Source organism: Heloderma suspectum, chromosome 1 (assembly GCF_057233095.1).
Source record: "Heloderma suspectum isolate Gila_16-S chromosome 1, 16-S_ref, whole genome shotgun sequence".
Classification (NCBI taxonomy): Eukaryota; Metazoa; Chordata; class Lepidosauria; order Squamata; family Helodermatidae; genus Heloderma; species Heloderma suspectum.
Window position 1 is genome coordinate 50727378 of NC_139458.1, and position 16382 is coordinate 50743759.

The window sequence follows — 16382 nt, forward strand, 5'->3', positions numbered from 1 at the left end:
ATGATTGGCAGGGGTAAAGAAGTCATCATAACTTCTTTCCCCCACCTCTGCGCAAGGCACTTGCATGCCTACCATTTCCCTAATTCCCCACGTCACTTGCAGGTTGCCATGTTATCCAAACCCGGCACATAGTGGGGGTGGCTTCTTACCCAACCTACAACCCACGGCTTGTAGTGAGGGTTGTGGGGTGGGTAAGAAGCTACCCCCACCAGGTTTGGATGACATGGGAACCCGTGGGGCATCGCGGGTAATTATGCAAATGGTGATTGCATGTACAGCACAGTGGGGCAGGGGAAAAAAGCCATGATGGCTTCTTTTCCCCTTTGATCATCTGAACATGGCCATTACTTCTTTTCCTTACAAGTGGTAAAATATTTACCTCACCACCTTGATTACAATTTGGCAAGGCCGCTAGTGGAGGTAGATGACGGTGGTCCAGGGACTAGATCTGGGCCACGTGCCGCCATGGACATTCCTGCCGTAAATCAATCGTCTTGTCTTGCCCATAGCAACTTCTTGTCCTAAAGCTTTAATTTTATTTTTTATTTTTTTTACCTGGATTAGGATACACTGGAGTGCTCTCAAAAAGGACTGTAGTTCCTCCATTGCACAAGGGTCCATATACCACATAGCTGTGTCCTGTGATCCAACCAATGTCTGCGACGCAGCCAAAAACATCTCCATCATGGTAATCAAACACATACTGCAGGAGAGTGGGTTATAAGTGATGGAAACAACGGCCTCCCCACCCAATGAACTTATATAACAACACTTGGCCAGAAGCGAACTCTCCTTGAGGTACTCTTGTGCTTCTGTTACTGGAAATTTGCTAACTCAAACCTGGTACCCTCCAGATGTGTTGGACTACAACACCCATCAGAATGGTGGAAGTTAATGGTCAGGTTCCAGAATCAGCAGGGTATGCAGTATGGGTAGTTTGCCCCAGCCCTGCATGTGCTGCTTGTGTGCCCAGCATTTCCTTAATTACCCGAGTCATGTCGCAGGTTGCTATGTCACCCAAACTTGGCATGCAGCATGGTGGGGGTACCTTCTAACCCACCCTACAACCTACTACAAGCCATGGGTTGTGGGGTGGGTTAGAAACCAACTCTGTAGCGCCACAGACTAGGTTCAGCTGACACAGCAATCCACAACGCTGCTAATTAAACAAATGGCAGGCAAACCGTTTGGGGGGGGAATAGCCCATACTGCATAGTTCCCCCTGCTGATCGTGCGAACACATCTGGAAGGAAATGGCTGGTTAGGAAAGGCTGATTCACACTATCTCTTTTTCTCCCTTGCATATCTCTCACCAGATATGCTTAAGATAAAACAGCAGGTAAGAAACCATCACTACACTTGGGGACCGGGTGTGTGTGTAGTGTGAGGTTCTTGCCAGTCTCTCATGAGTCATTGTGTGTTTGCAAGATGTAAACAGCACATCTGTTTAATGAAGGAAAAGATAACCCATGCTGTTTCTTTCTCAAATGGTGCCATTAATATAGCTTCCATCATATATTTCCCAGGATGCAACTGAGTATGGAGAGGTAGGGCTTCTCTCATCCTTTGGTAACTTGAGCTGATACCAACAGTGGTTACAAAGATCCCTTAACACTCATGAAAAGTGAGACTCGCAGATATGACCTCCTGATAAAACACCCTCCAGTCATTAGAGTTTAATATGATACAGAGAAATAGATACTTCTTTTAAAATGTCATGTGTGAACAAGCCCTAGGAGAGAAGGAGAGAAGCAGCAAAACTGAAATGTTTAGGGTGCAGGGTATAATTAATCTGTGGTGTTCACCACATGTTCTCAATTTTCAGTCTCAGTGGTTATACATGTGACATGGCCTTGTGGTCATGCTTCTTTTGTTTAGATTTGTAACTCCTCCGCTGCTTTAAGAGAGTCGGACCAAGCTCCCCCATCCCATTGCCTGTAGTTTACAATTAGCAATTCATCAAAGGCCCTCCAGGCCAAGAGAAGACACACTTACAACCAGCACTGTGGAGAGTCTAGATTGGTATAGAACTTTTGTTGTAATTTCTCGGAGCTATAGCTGACATTTAAATGCTGCTCAGAGTGAAAGGAGTCATAGCACATGCAGCAACAAATGAACTGCACAGCTGATCCAGTTGGCAAAACGTATGTTTTTCTTTGGCTCATCGCTTGTTACTTCCCTTCCTGCCTGCTTTTACACCAGAACATTCCCCAAATGCACAATCTCCAGTTTGCTGTCTATTACTTCTGTAGCTGTCACTGAAAACAGCTCCATCGTTCTATGCCCTCTCCCCCGTTCCACTTTCCGAGCCCATCACTGGGGTTGCTGTAGCAATGTCATCCTTCTGATGACAGATGAGGATTCCAGGGAACAAAGTTGGGGGAGTGTGGGTGAAAGGCCAGTGTTTTTGCAATGGAAACTTGCCATTCTCTGGGTTGTTTCAGTATGAAGACACCATCAAGAGTGCTGTCTCTGGGATTCCAGGCACGTCTTGTGGTTTTCAAAGGCAGTTGAGACTAAGGGCTGAACTGCACTTGAGAGTGGAAAGTCTGTGATCCATGTCCTAGCATCGTCTTCATTATTCTTTTTTGTCTTCGGGAAAATGCAGGTTCTGAAACTGCACGTTTTATCACATTAGGAGGAGGAGGTGCTTAACCTTTTCCTGCTGAGCCATTTTTGTGGCCCAAGTTTTCATCCCCATCCCCCCAGCTCCCTTCCCACCCACAAGGGTGAAATATGAAAATCTACAGTACATAGGAAAGCCACCCAATTTTGATGGCAAGAATGACCCACGGAGAAAGGCTTAAGTACTTCCTTCCCCAGCACAGTTCCTGAAATCAAAGCCACCCAAGCCTGCATTTCCCTAAAAAAAGAAAGAACATCCCCCACCAGGAGATGGATCATGGCTCTCCCAGCATCAAATATAGTTTGGCCCTAAGTGTGCCATGTGCTGGGTTTCTATTATCTTGACAGTTCCTTGCATTCTAGAAAAGGGTTTCTATTTTCTTGCGCAGTCTTTGGTTCTCTTGAGCTGCCTTCTCCAACTCCACCAGCAAAGAACATTCTACAGGAAGAGCTGTGAGGGGAAAGTTCTGTTCTGTGTGGCTTCCCCACCTGACTCTACTAGAGCAGCCTTCCTCAACTCGGGGTGCTGCAGATATGTTGGACTACAACTCCCATCATCCACAGCCAACATGTCCAATGCTGGCTGGGGTGCTGGAAGTTGCAGCCCAACACATCTGGAGGGCACCAGGTTGGGGAAGATGGGACTAGTATGTCAGAACCAAATCACCAGAGTAGCCTGATACTAACGTTCCACTATGCCCCATGTCAAGCAGCCCCAGCTGGAGGTGTCAAAAATCTATCTTGTGATGAAGGAATCTATAGACATGATTCTCAGCCTGATCCAATCATATTTACTCAGAACTAAATCCCAGCTGCATGCTGCGCACTGGAGCAAATGTGCCTGGTTGTGGGGGATTTCTCTGCTACAAGTGGGTGGGGGAGAGGCAGAGGGTTTTTGCCCCATTCCCCTCAGATGTAGAGCCACCTGTGGTAATTTGTTTTCTAGCAAGCACTGTGGGACAGGGAAACATTTTCACAGCGTTTCTGCACAGCTTTCATCATAGCAAGCCTCCAGTTTTACTTGAGGCTGCTGTCTGGCTTGGGGTTTGCTATGGCTGTAGTTGCTGCCAAGGCTGGGAGCAACCAAATTCCCATTAATGGAGAATAAATTATAGCTCCTTGGGCGCTCTTGTAGCAGAAATAAATATAGGAGGAAATGCTACATGAAATGGCAGGTTAACTTTAATTGTCCTCTCTGAAGTTATTAGATGCTTTGGCTGTGTAACTTTGTGCATCTTCTTTACCTTGTGTGTGATGGCAGCAAACAGCAAATAGCCTGCCTGGGAGTGGACCAGTCCTTTGGGTTTTCCAGTACTTCCTGAAGTATAGAGGAGGAATAGTACATCTTCACTCTCCAAGGCAACAGGCTCACAAGTCACATCCTCTTTCATCATCTCCTGTCACAGGAAGCAGAGAATCTCTCTCAGTAGGCTCTCTTCAGAGCCCCCAGGTCTCCTTTAGTTCCCCCTGTACCAAGGGCCAAATTAATAATAAAGCTTAGTGGGACAGTGCCCACCATTCCTACTCCAACCATTAACTTAAAAAAAAAGAGAAAATTTCTAGTTCTCATGGCTGAACAGCAGCAACAACAAAACGGTATGTGGGCTATGCTAGCCACAGGGTGTCTCTACACCTCCAGTTTATTGCGCATTCATGCTTGCTCACTCACTGAATTGTGAGAGTCCATTACATGACGTCGTTGTTATCCAGTCATTATCCCACCATTTCCACCCGCCTATCCGCAGACCGAAAAAATGTGGTATTTTTCCAAATATGTGCAAATGGAGCACCATGACATCCCCGTCTATTTCTCCCCTAGCACAAATGAACTGCTGTGTGTTGATGGCTGTGGGCGGTTGTTTGGGGTGCAGTCATGATGGCAAAGGCGATGACAACAGGCTGTGGGGTGTGTCGCCTTCCTGTGCCTGCACCACTTTGGGTCCTTGCCATTTTCGGCCTGCAGCATTCTGAACAAAGCAGCAGGTCGGCAGAGCGGCAGGTCGGCCTTCCAACCTGCCGGGACACCCCCCTGCTGTGCATTCCCAGCAAGTAAACGGCTGAGTAAACAGCAGAGATTGTCAAAAACACTGGGCGGGGGAGCGGGGAGATTGGTGGGGGGGCTGTCTGCATGTCAGTCCCCATCCACCAGTAACGTGCAAGGGGAGGGAAAGGGGCAGGAACCGGGGAGGAGCTGTCGCTACACCCCAGGCGCGTGTAATGCTTTTTTGCGGAAAAGTGGCGATGCCTCTGAGCGGCATCACCACCCTCGCGAGAAGGAAAGAAACGAGAAATAACATGACGGGGACAGCCATCTAAAGAGAACGACCCAGTCCTGCAATGATACTAGTTGGGGAAAGAACAGGCATTGATGGGGAATTCTCTGCCTGTGTGTTGGAGCCCACATTCTCAAAAGATCTGAGGTTTCTGTGGCTGGCAGAGCTTATTGCAACTCTCCCACAGCTACTATTTGCCATGTAAGTCTTCCCTCCTCAGGCTAGCAGCAGGTAGGGAGGGCAATTTTCATTGGGACCATGGTGGGAGAGAAAAGGGTTAAACTTCCCCTCTCCACACACTGTGAACCTGATGAAAATTGCTCCTGTGTCTGCTATTAACCTTTCCCCCCCTTTTCTTTTTAACTGGTGTGAGATTGCAAGTGACACATTTGGTGTCATGTCTCATTGGACCCTAAAATATACTTGTCACCCTATTCTTGAGAGTGACGGACTGGGAGCCGGGAGATCCGGGTTCTAGTCCCCACTTGGCCATGGAAGCTCACTGGGTGACTTTGGGCCAGTCACAGACTCTCAGCCCAACCTACCTCACAGGGTTGTTGTTGTGAGGATACAACAGTGAGGAGGAGGATAATGTAAGCCGCCTTGAGTTCCTTGCGAGAGGGAGAAAGGCGGGGTATAAATGCAATAAATAAATTGCATTTAATTGCAAATAAATTGCAAATAAATTGCAAATAAATTGCTGTTTCCCGCCTCCCAGCTGAGCAGAGCAGAGCAGAGCAAGCTGCTCCAGCTGGTCCAGGGACTACAGAAGCAGGCAAGCTCCCAGAGAGCGAGCGAACAGAGCGAGCGAACAGGGGGAGCAAACAGGAGTTGGCCAGGGGAGTTGCAGTGGTTGAAGAGACAAAGGAGACAAAGGAGACAGAGGCTAAGAGGTAAGTGGGTTGCAGGAAGTCCAGGGCGCTGCCCTTTATCCTTCTGACTGGCTGTGAGCTCACCAGGAGCTTCTGAGAGCTCCAACTGAATTGGAGGGGTGTGGCCTGAGTACTCCCAGCAGCTGACTGGGCGGGAAGCTTCAGCCTGTTTCCCGCCTCCCAGCTGAGCAGAGCAGAGCAGAGCAAGCTGCTCCAGCTGGTCCAGGGACTACAGAAGCAGGCAAGCTCCCAGAGAGCGAGCGAACAGGGGGAGCAAACAGGAGTTGGCCAGGGGAGTTCGGCAGGGGAGGTCAAGGGGGAGGCCCCTAACATTTTTTTTTATTTTTTTTTACTAACTTTTTTTCATTTATTTGTCTTGTAACACACATTTCCACACCAGTGGGACTCTGCTTTTAACCTCTACTGAGTAGAGGAGCAGGCACAGGCTAGTCTAGAACAATCACAAAGCTAGACACAAAAAGGGAAAAGAGGCAATGGAAGGACAAGACTCTCCAGTGGTGGTGACCTGCAAGGTGTGTGCAATGTTTGTTTTCTTGCCTGAGAACAACATGGCCTACACCTGCAACAAGTGCAAGTTGATCACGCTGCTGGAGGAAAAAGTAAGTGGACTGGAGCGGCGACTGTCAACCCTCCGGGGAATAAGAGAACACGAAGAGTTCTTGGACAGAATGGGGGAACTACAGCAGCAAAGGGCAGACCAGAAGCTTGAAGAGCAACAGCAAGATGAGGCAGTGGGAAATGCTGAGGTGAAAAAAAATGGAGTAGAGGATACTCCTTGGAAAACGGTGACAGTTAGGAGAAGAAGAACTAGACGCCACTCTGCACCAGTGGAAGCGGTGGAGCTGTGGAACCGATTCCAGGTACTTGCAGATGAGACTGGAGGACAGCCTGCAGAGGAAGAATCACAGGGGAACCTGCATGAGAGTGAGCAAGAGGCTAAAGGTCAGTCAAACAGAGGCGATGAAACCCAGGCCTACAAGAAGAAGAAGAGAAGAGTGGTAGTAGTGGGAGACTCCTTGCTGCGTGGGATCGAGACCCAAGTATGTCGCGAAGACCCGTGGACTCGCCAGGTATGTTGTCTCCCGGGAGGACAGATTAGAGACGTGACTGAAAGGTTGCCTGCACTCATAAAGCCCACTGACAGGTATCCCTTTCTTCTCATCCATGTGGGAACAAATGATACCGCCAAGCGGAGCTACGAAGAGATCACGTCAGACTTTGAAGCTTTGGGAAGGAAACTCAAGAACTTTGGGGCCCAGATAGTTTTCTCATCCATCCTTCCAGTAGTTAGAAGAGGGATAGAAAGGGAACGAAAAATACTCCAGGTGAATGACTGGCTACGAAGGTGGTGCCGACGAGAGAGATTTGGATTCTGGGACCACGGGCTATACTTCCTGGAAGATGGGCTGTTGGCTAGGGATGGGTTGCACCTCACAAAGGCTGGGAAGAATGTGTTTGGCCACAGCATGAAGAACTTCATCAGGAGGGCTTTAAACTGAATCCTACGGGGAAGGGAGATGTAATGTTGGGGGTAACAATGGACGTAGGCGCATGCACTGCAATGGAGAGAACAGCTCTGATAGCGCCCAATAATAGTCTTCAGACACAGGTAGGAAGAAAGCCAGACTATGAAGCACATGGTCTTCGATGTCTATATACTAATGCCCAGAGTATGGGAAACAAACAGAACGAACTTGAACTCTTAATACAGGAGGGAAATTATGACTTGATAGGTATAACTGAGACTTGGTGGGATGACTCTCATGACTGGAATACAGCAGTTGAAGGATATAACTTGTTCAAAAAGAACAGGAGGAACAGAAAGGGAGGCGGGGTTGCACTGTATGTGAAAAATACATATCTCTGCACAGAAATACAGGAGGAGGAGCTTGGTAGCCCCATCGAGAGCATCTGGGTTGAAATAAATGGAGCAAAGAATAAAAGGAACCTGGTTGTCGGAGTCTACTACCGGCCACCCAATCAAGGAGAAGACAAGGATGAAACTTTTGAAAAGCAAATAGCCAATGTTTTAAGGAAGCATGATGTAGTAGTAATGGGGGACTTCAATTTCCCCGATATTTGTTGGGAGACAAATTCTGCAAAACATGGCCCCTCCAGGAAATTCCTGACTTGTGTGGCGGATAACTTCCTCCTACAGAAAGTAGAGGAAGGAACTAGAGGATCGGCTATCCTTGACTTGATCCTAACCAACAGAGATGACTTAGTGGATAAAGTAGCAGTTACAGGAACTCTGGGGGAAAGCGACCATGTTGTACTTGAGTTCTTGGTTCTAAGGGAAGCAAAAGCCGAGTGTACTCAAACGCGTACCCTGGATTTTAGGAAAGCTGATTTTAATAAACTCAGAACAATGATCAGTAAGGTCCCATGGCAAGCAATGCTAGCGAGAAAAGGAGTCCAAGATGGGTGGGAACTTTTAAAAAAGGAAATTCTCAAGGCACAATCACAAACAATTCCAACAAGAAGAAAAGGTGGAAGACAACAGAAGAAGCCAATGTGGCTTCACAAAAAGCTTAGGGATGACCTGAAAACAAAAAAGGACACATATAGGAAGTGGAAAGAAGGCCAAGTAACAAAGGAAGAGTACAGGCAGGTAGCACAGAATTGCAGGGATGGCGTCAGGAAGGCTAAAGCGGAGAACGAGGTGAGGTTAGCGAGGGATGCTAAAAACAACAAAAAGGCTTTCTTCAGCTACGTGCATAGTAAAAGGCAGAGGAAAGAAATGGTTGTTCAGCTATTAAATAAGGATGGCAAAATGATAACAGAGGACAAAGAAAAGGCAGAGGTGCTCAATTCCTACTTTGGCTCAGTCTTCTCCCAAAAGAGGGTCTATGACCCCCCTGGCAAAGGCGAAGTACAGGTTGAAGGGGCAGGATTGCAGCTTGAGATCGACAGGCATATGGTCAAGGAACACCTCATTACTTTGAATGAGTTCAAATCTCCAGGGCCAGATGAACTGCATCCTAGAGTCATAAAGGAACTGGCAGAAGAACTCTCAGAACCGCTGTCTATTCTCTTTGAGAAATCATGGAGGACGGGGGAAGTGCCAGATGACTGGAGGAGGGCTAACGTTGTCCCTATCTTCAAAAAGGGTAAAAAGGAGGAACCTGGGAACTACAGACCAGTCAGTCTGACATCAATCCCTGGGAAAATTCTGGAGCAGATCATAAAGCAATCCATCTGGAAGCACCTTGACAACAATGCCGTGATTACTCGAAGCCAACATGGATTTGTCAAAAACAAGTCCTGCCAGACAAATCTGATCTCATTTTTTGATCAAGTCACCTCCCTTGTAGACCGTGGGAATGCTGTAGACATCATATACCTCGACTTCAGCAAAGCTTTCGACAAAGTGCCCCATGATATCCTGATGAGCAAACTAGCTCGAAGTGGGCTAGATGAAACAACGATCATGTGGATCCACAGTTGGCTACAGAATCGGACTCAAAGAGTGCTTATCAATGGGACCTTCTCAAGCTGGGGAGAGGTAACGAGTGGGGTACCGCAGGGCTCAGTCCTGGGCCCAGTGCTCTTCAATATTTTTATTAATGACTTGGAGGAGGAGGTGCAGGGAATGCTGATCAAATTTGCAGATGACACAAAATTGGGAGGGATAGCTAATACTTTGGAAGACAGAAACAAAATTCAAAGTGATCTGGATAGACTGGAGTGCTGGGCAGAAAACAACAGAATGGCATTTAATAGGGACAAATGCCAAGTTCTGCACCTAGGAAAAAGAAACCAAATGCACAGTTACAAGATGGGGGATACGTTGCTCAACCACACTACGAGCGAGAAGGATCTTGGAATTGTCGTCGATCACAAGCTGAATATGAGCCAACAATGTGATGTGGCTGCAAAAAAGGCAAATGCTATTTTGGGCTGCATTCATAGAAGCATCGCTTCCAAATCCCGGGAAGTACTAGTTCCCCTCTACTCAGCACTGGTTAGGCCTCATCTGGAGTACTGTGTCCAGTTCTGGGCACCACACTTTAAGAAGGATGCAGACAAGCTGGAGAGGGTTCAAAGGAGGGCAACAAAGATGATCAGGGGACTGGAAACAAAGCCCTATGAAGAGAGACTGAAAGAACTGGGCATGTTTAGCCTTGAGAAGAGAAGACTGAGGGGAGATATGATAGCACTCTTCAAGTACTTGAAAGGTTGTCACAGAGAAGAAGGCCAGGATCTCTTCTTGATCATCCCAGAGTGCAGGACACGGAATAATGGGCTCAAGTTACAGGAAGCCAGATTCCGACTGAACATCAGGAAAAACTTCCTGAGTGTCAGAGCAATACGGCAATGGAACCAATTACCTGGGGAGGTGGTGGGCTCTCCCACACTGGAGGCCTTCAAGACGAGGCTGGACAGCCATTTGTCAGGGATGCTCTGACTTGGATTCCTGCATTGAGCAGGGGGTTGGACTCGATGGCCTTGTAGGCCCCTTCCAACCCTACTATTCTATGATTCTATAAATAAATAAATAAATAAATTGTGGAAACTTGTATGTTTTCCGCCATGGGAGCAAATGGCATTTTTTTGTCATGAGTGATTCTTATCAGGAAACTGGTGCATGGGGAATAGGTTAAATCTCCGCCCCCACTCCGGTCCCAATCTATATGGCGAGGGTACTGCTGCTATTAACATGTTTTAAAAATCACTGAAGTGCCTAATCAAAGGTATCCCACATCCCCCTTGATGTCATCATAGTGGATATAATGAGGCTTGAAAAAATCTGTTCAGATGTTCGGCAGTGGTAGATTCAGAAAACATGGTTTGAAAATGTAGACAAGCCTTGTGGCCACATACTCCTCCCTTGTACCTCCCCTCCTCTCTTCACACACTGACTCAGGTGCAAAGATTTTGGCTTGCATTAAATCAGTGTTCCCTGCTACAGCCTTCTTCACATGGAGCTTTTATCCTGCAATAGAGATTGCTCCTTCACAGAAGTTTGCGGGCTCTTTACATGACACGGTGACCATCCAAGGCGTCTCCTGCACTAAATACCCTTTGTTCTGTTTTTAAATAGATCGCAGATAATGAGCTATCAAATTACCCCGTTGGGTTCCGCTTGAGTTCCCACCGCAAGAAGAGGAAAAGCAGCGAGAGGAGAAGCGAGATCAATGAAAGATAATGGAAGACTCAGATATGAAGAGGAGGAGGAAGAAAGGGGAGAGGGGAAAGAAAGCAGGCGAAAAAGGGAGTCGTTGTGATCCTGCATTTAAAACGGAAGCAGAAAGCCCCGTTTTAAATGCAGGATTTTAGGCTGCTGTAGAGATGCCAATGGGAACCGGCTTAATATCGGTTAACAACCCAGGAGAATAAGCCTGGATCCTGACTTATTCTGGTTTGTTAACTGATGTGAAGTCAGAGTTCCCTAGTTCAGACATAACAGGGGACTATGGCTTAATGCAAGCCAGGATCTCTGTGTTGAAGCTGGAATCCAATGAGAGGAACGATGAGGGAAGAGCACTTGGCCATGGTGCTCATCCATGCCTTCATAAACCATGATTTATGAAGCTAATGACAAAGTTCTGAATCCAGCCCAGAGTGGGGTATTGGATCTCTTTTCCCACTATGGGTACATAGTTCTCACCTCCTCCAGTGGTATGTCCAGGCCTGACATGGGAACCTTCTCATCTGTTCTCATTGAAACAAAAACTCGCTTCACTGTTGGACACAGTTTTACAGCCTGGTCCACTGTCTGCTTTAGTTCAACAACCTTGCCCCCTCGCATGCCTTGGTTTACTGTGATCACTGTTTCGGACTGAGCTGGAGAAGGTGAAAGAAAATAAATTAAATGCAACCACTTGTACCCTTTCCCCTCAGCCCAACTACCTCCCTCTGCTTCATATCCTGGGTATAAAGTCCTTCCTCTGGTAAATCCCTTCCCAATCAGGGGTGGGGATTCCTTTACAAATGTGGCTTTTGTTATAAAAGAAGATGGATTCAGGGCCATTTTGTGAATAGCTTGTCTGCTAGTGCTGCCTAGGGGAGCTTTCTTTCCTAACAAGGCCCAAGCATAATTTGGGGGGTACCAGTACACACATGTAACAAGAGTTAACACTCAGTAGCCAAATAGCTAGGTGCCCTAATTGTTCTTGCCACGTAGTAGGACGCCTCCAATTTTTGATGAGTGCTAGCGTGCTGAAATTTCTTTCAGCTTCTGCCACGGTCACTAGCTGTGTGCAAAAAATCCATAGGGCTATGCACACCTCATTGAAAATTATTGCAGTTATTCTTTATAAATTTCATTTAATAATATAAGTGGGGGTAGCTCATGCCCTTTTCCAAAAATAGACCTGGCAGTATGGGTGTTTGTGTGTGCATGTACTAAACATGTCCCTGGGATCAATGTCCCTGATTATGGTGGTGCTTTGTCTGTCCCATCAGTCATCCCTTCCTCCCACCTATGCACATGGAGCTCTGGGACTTGATAGTTCTTGAGACAGCATGTCACATAGGGAAGCACAAATCTCTCTAGCTCTCATACTACAAGTCCTAGTATTAACTACAGAAGAATACTCTCTCCATTCTAGAAAGAGCCTGGGCTGCAAGTTCTGCTCTAACGCTGCTTCTGTTTGGCTCCAGCATATCTCACAAGTTCTGGACACCAGGGACACTGATACAGGAAAATACGTTTCTATAAATATCCTTAAGCACCATCTGCAATTTACCCTCATTTCCCCCATAACTATTATTATTTATTGTTTATTACATTTCTCTACTGCCCCATAGCTGAGCTCTCTGGGCAGTTTACAGAAGTTAAAACATAAAAATACAATATAAAAAGTTTAAACGCCATTTACATAAAAGCGCACAAACGTCATATAACTAAAAACAACTTTGAACAGTCACTCATAACTAAAGATACATCCAGGACTTATTAAAACTCATCATGTGCTGTCAAATGCCTGGGAAAACTTAACCTGGCACTGAAAAGATAACAATATTGGCGCCAGGCAGACTTCATTGGGGAGCTCATGTCACAGATGGGGAGCCACTGCTGAGAAGGCCCTCTCCCTCATTGCCATCTTCCGAGCTTCCCTTGGGGGAGACACTCAGAGGAGGACCTTAGATGCTGAACGTAGCGTACAGGTAGGTTCATTTCAGGAGAGACATGCAGTGAGGTATTGTGGTCCCAAGCTGTGTAGGGCTTTATAGGTTAAAACCTATAACCTGTATAGGTTAAAATCTTGCATTGAGCTTGGAAGCATATAGGCAGCTAGTGAAAGCAGGCCAGAGTCGGTCTTATATGTGCAAACCTTCTAGTCCCAGTTATTTTTGCATGAGCTGCAGCTTCCAACCATCTTCAAAGGCAGCCCCACATAGAGCACATTGCAGTAATCTAACTTGGAAGCTACCAGAGCATAGACAACTGAAGCCAGGTTATCCCTGTCCAGATAGGGGCAGAACTGGGACCCCAACCAAAGCTGGTAGAAGGCACTCTGTGCCACTAAGGCCACCTGAGCCTCAAGTGACAAAGATGGTTCCAGGAGGACCCCCAAGCTACGGGACTGCTCCTTTGGGGGGAGTGCAACCCCATCCAGAACAGGTAGAACACCCTCCATCTGGTCAGCAGAACCACCCACCAACAGCATCTCAGTCTTGTCTGGACTGAGCTTCAGTTTATTAGCCCTCATCCAGTCCATTGTAGCAGCCACACACGGATTCAGCACATCCCACAGCCTCACCGGAAGAAGATGAAAAGGAGAAACAGAGCTGCATGTCATCAGCATATTGATGACAGCACACTTGAAAACTCCGGATAACCGTACTCAATGGTTTAATGTAGATGTTGAACAGCATGGGGGACAAAGCTGAACCCTGTGGAACCCTACACTGGAGAATCCACGGGGCCAAGCAGTGTTCCCCAAGCACCACCTTCTGGAGCTGACCCTCCAAGTAGGAACAAAACCACTGCAATGCAGTGCCTCCCACTCCCAACTCAGAGAGCCATCCCAGTAGGATACCATGGTTGATGGTATTGAAAGCCATTAATAATAATGGGCTGGCATCCTGGATCACCACCCTACTCCAGATCTCTTTTTCTGTGCCCCTCCCATGCTTGGCCCTGCTTCCAAAGCAAAGAGCAACTTCAGGGCCCCCCAATCTGGACTGGGACCACAGTGGGGGAAAACGTAAAAGTCTCCTCCTCCCCCGTGCCATGGCCCCAATCCAGACCTCCTCTGTGACTGCTACTTGTTCTTTTAAATAACTGTATGATCATGTTGTGTCCAGTTTTTCCCTTACCTGGGCTTGCGGGCCATAAGGACACAGAAGGATGTGCAGAAATAAAATAGCCAGTTGAGATGCGAGGGGTTGAGACCAAGAGGGAAGGAGGAAGTATGGGTGTAAGCATCAAGCGACTGTCCACCTTTTCTGGGACAAAACATGAAAACTGTGCCCTTAAGTCAGTCTTCCCCAATCTGGCACCCTCCAGATGTGTTGGACACCAACACAACTGGAGGGTGCTGGGTTGAGGAAAGCTGACTTAAGTCCTTCAACATTGGAGCCAGTGTAGTGTAGTGGTGAGAGTGACGGACTGGGAGCCGGGAGATCCGGGTTCTAGTCCCCACTTGGCCATGGAAGCTTACTGGGTGACTTTGGGCCAGTCACAGACTCTCAGCCCAACCTACCTCACAGGGTTGTTGTTGTGAGGATACAATGGTGAGGAGGAGGATAATGTAAGCCGCCTTGAGTTCCTTGCAAGAGGGAGAAAGGCGGGGTATAAATGCAATAAATAAATAAATAAATAAAATCTACTGTTCTGCCTAAGTTAGAAGTGAATTTAGGCTAAAAAGGATGTCCCAAAGGTTGTGTGTGTGTGTGTGTATTCCACAATTTTCTTTTTACCAACACAGGAGGAGAGAGGGCCCCAATACATCTTTTTGCTAGGATGACATAAGAACATAGGAAGAGTTGTGCTGGATCAGAACAAGGGACCATCTAGTCCAGCATTCTGTTCACACAGTGGCCAACCAGCTGCCCTCGGGAAACTCACAAGCAGGACATGAGTGCAGCGGCACCCTCCCGCCCATGCTCCCCAGAAATGGTATACATAGGCATACTGCCTCTGGTACTGGAGGTAGCACATAGCCATCAGGACTAGTAGACATGGATAGCCTTTGTGGTGGAAACGCTTGTGTGTAATCACTACTTTTGTACACTCAGTTGGTCACTGAGGCTGAATAGAAGAAGGCTGCTAAAAAGAAGCTGAAGCAAAGGACATATACAACCTGCAGCGGAAGTGGCTCTTACCATCTTGGATCCTGTCAGCCAATGCAACAGAACTGAATCCAGCAAATACCACCGTGTGTATTGCTCCAATCCGGGCACAGGCCAATATACTTGCCACAGCCATTGGACATGAGGGCATATAAATGGTGACTCGGTCACCCTTCTTCACTCCCTGTCGCTTTAAGGTGTTCCCAAGACGGCACGTCATCTCCAGCAATTCCCTGTCCAAAGGAAAGTTTTGATATATCTGCTTTATTGTTCCACTGGCCTCCTCTGAATCATGCTGAGGAGTAATAACTAAGGAGTACAACATTTCCGATCCCCAGCGTTCATGCCCTTACTTTTAGTAACAGGAATGGGAATGGGAAGGGCTTCTGCTTGAGAGCTGGAACATGAATGCTAGTCGAGGTAGACACTACTGGGCTAAAAGGAGCATTGATCTTATTCAGTATAAAGTACCACCTTATGTACTGCCATTCCAGCTCAGGCACTTTCCCTGCCTAGGAGACAGACAACAAAATTGTGACGTGGAGGCTGAGATTAACAAGGAAAAAGCAAGCTTTATGCCATGGCATAGGGACTACAGACTCATTGCATCATGACATTTTCACCAGATTAAGAATATCTGCACATATTCAAAAACTGAGCAGGTGGGCAAATCCTCCTTCTATGCCTGAGTGTGCAAAAAGGTAAATAGTGACCTGTATGTGATGCGATCCTCTTGTCCAGGCTCATCTTTCTCCCAGATCAGGGCCACTTTATTTGGGGCTTTGTGGACATGTCGATCCAAACAGTTGACTGAAAGAAAAGACTCTCATGATTGCAGGCTCACTCATCTGAGCAATTTTGTCAGTCCCTTTTACTTTAACCACCATAAAACTAATGCTGGTGGCCTAGTCTCAAGTCATAGGAGAGTTGGAGACTAGACAGTGGACTGTAGCTCTTATCCGTTGCTTATCTAGTATATTCCTGTTGGTATTTCTCTTGAATAAAGTGTAACCACGCTGACTGTATTCAAACCACAGATGACAATAAATACATCAAAGTTAAGCTTTTGGCATATATGGATTCTATTGTGTATTGTGCAAATATTCAGGTCTACTATTAAGCCAGCTACCTACAGACACTTTTTAAAAAAGTGTTAGTCAAATGTTAATGAACAAGTGCATACAAAGAGCTGCTCAGGTAAAAGTCCATATATTTACTTAAAGTGCAAATAAATACTTGCTTCCACCAAGGAAGTGCAACAGATAACATCAGGAAAGTATTTTTTTAAAATAATGTAAATGTAAATTATATAACGGCGCAATCCTATGGCCACTAGTCAGAGGCTAGA

General features: G+C 46.8%; 1 protein-coding gene across 2 annotated transcripts in view; it reads right to left on the reverse strand.

Moving 5' to 3' along the window:
- The window catches only part of LOC146357213 (acetyl-coenzyme A synthetase 2-like, mitochondrial), a 43671-nt gene that overhangs the window by 15538 nt on the left and 11751 nt on the right, over positions 1–16382 (reverse strand). For both annotated transcript variants that reach the window (XR_014788946.1, XM_084842468.1), the window contains exons 2-6: positions 15748–15844; positions 15068–15267; positions 11403–11578; positions 3870–4022; positions 556–703 (exon numbers count right to left, since the gene is read on the reverse strand). Coding sequence is in view for 1 of the 2 variants with exons in the window: in XM_084842468.1 (XP_084698594.1) it covers positions 556–703; positions 3870–4022; positions 11403–11578; positions 15068–15267; positions 15748–15844 (774 nt within the window). In the remaining variant the exon portion in view is untranslated. The remainder of the gene's footprint in view (positions 1–555; positions 704–3869; positions 4023–11402; positions 11579–15067; positions 15268–15747; positions 15845–16382) is intronic.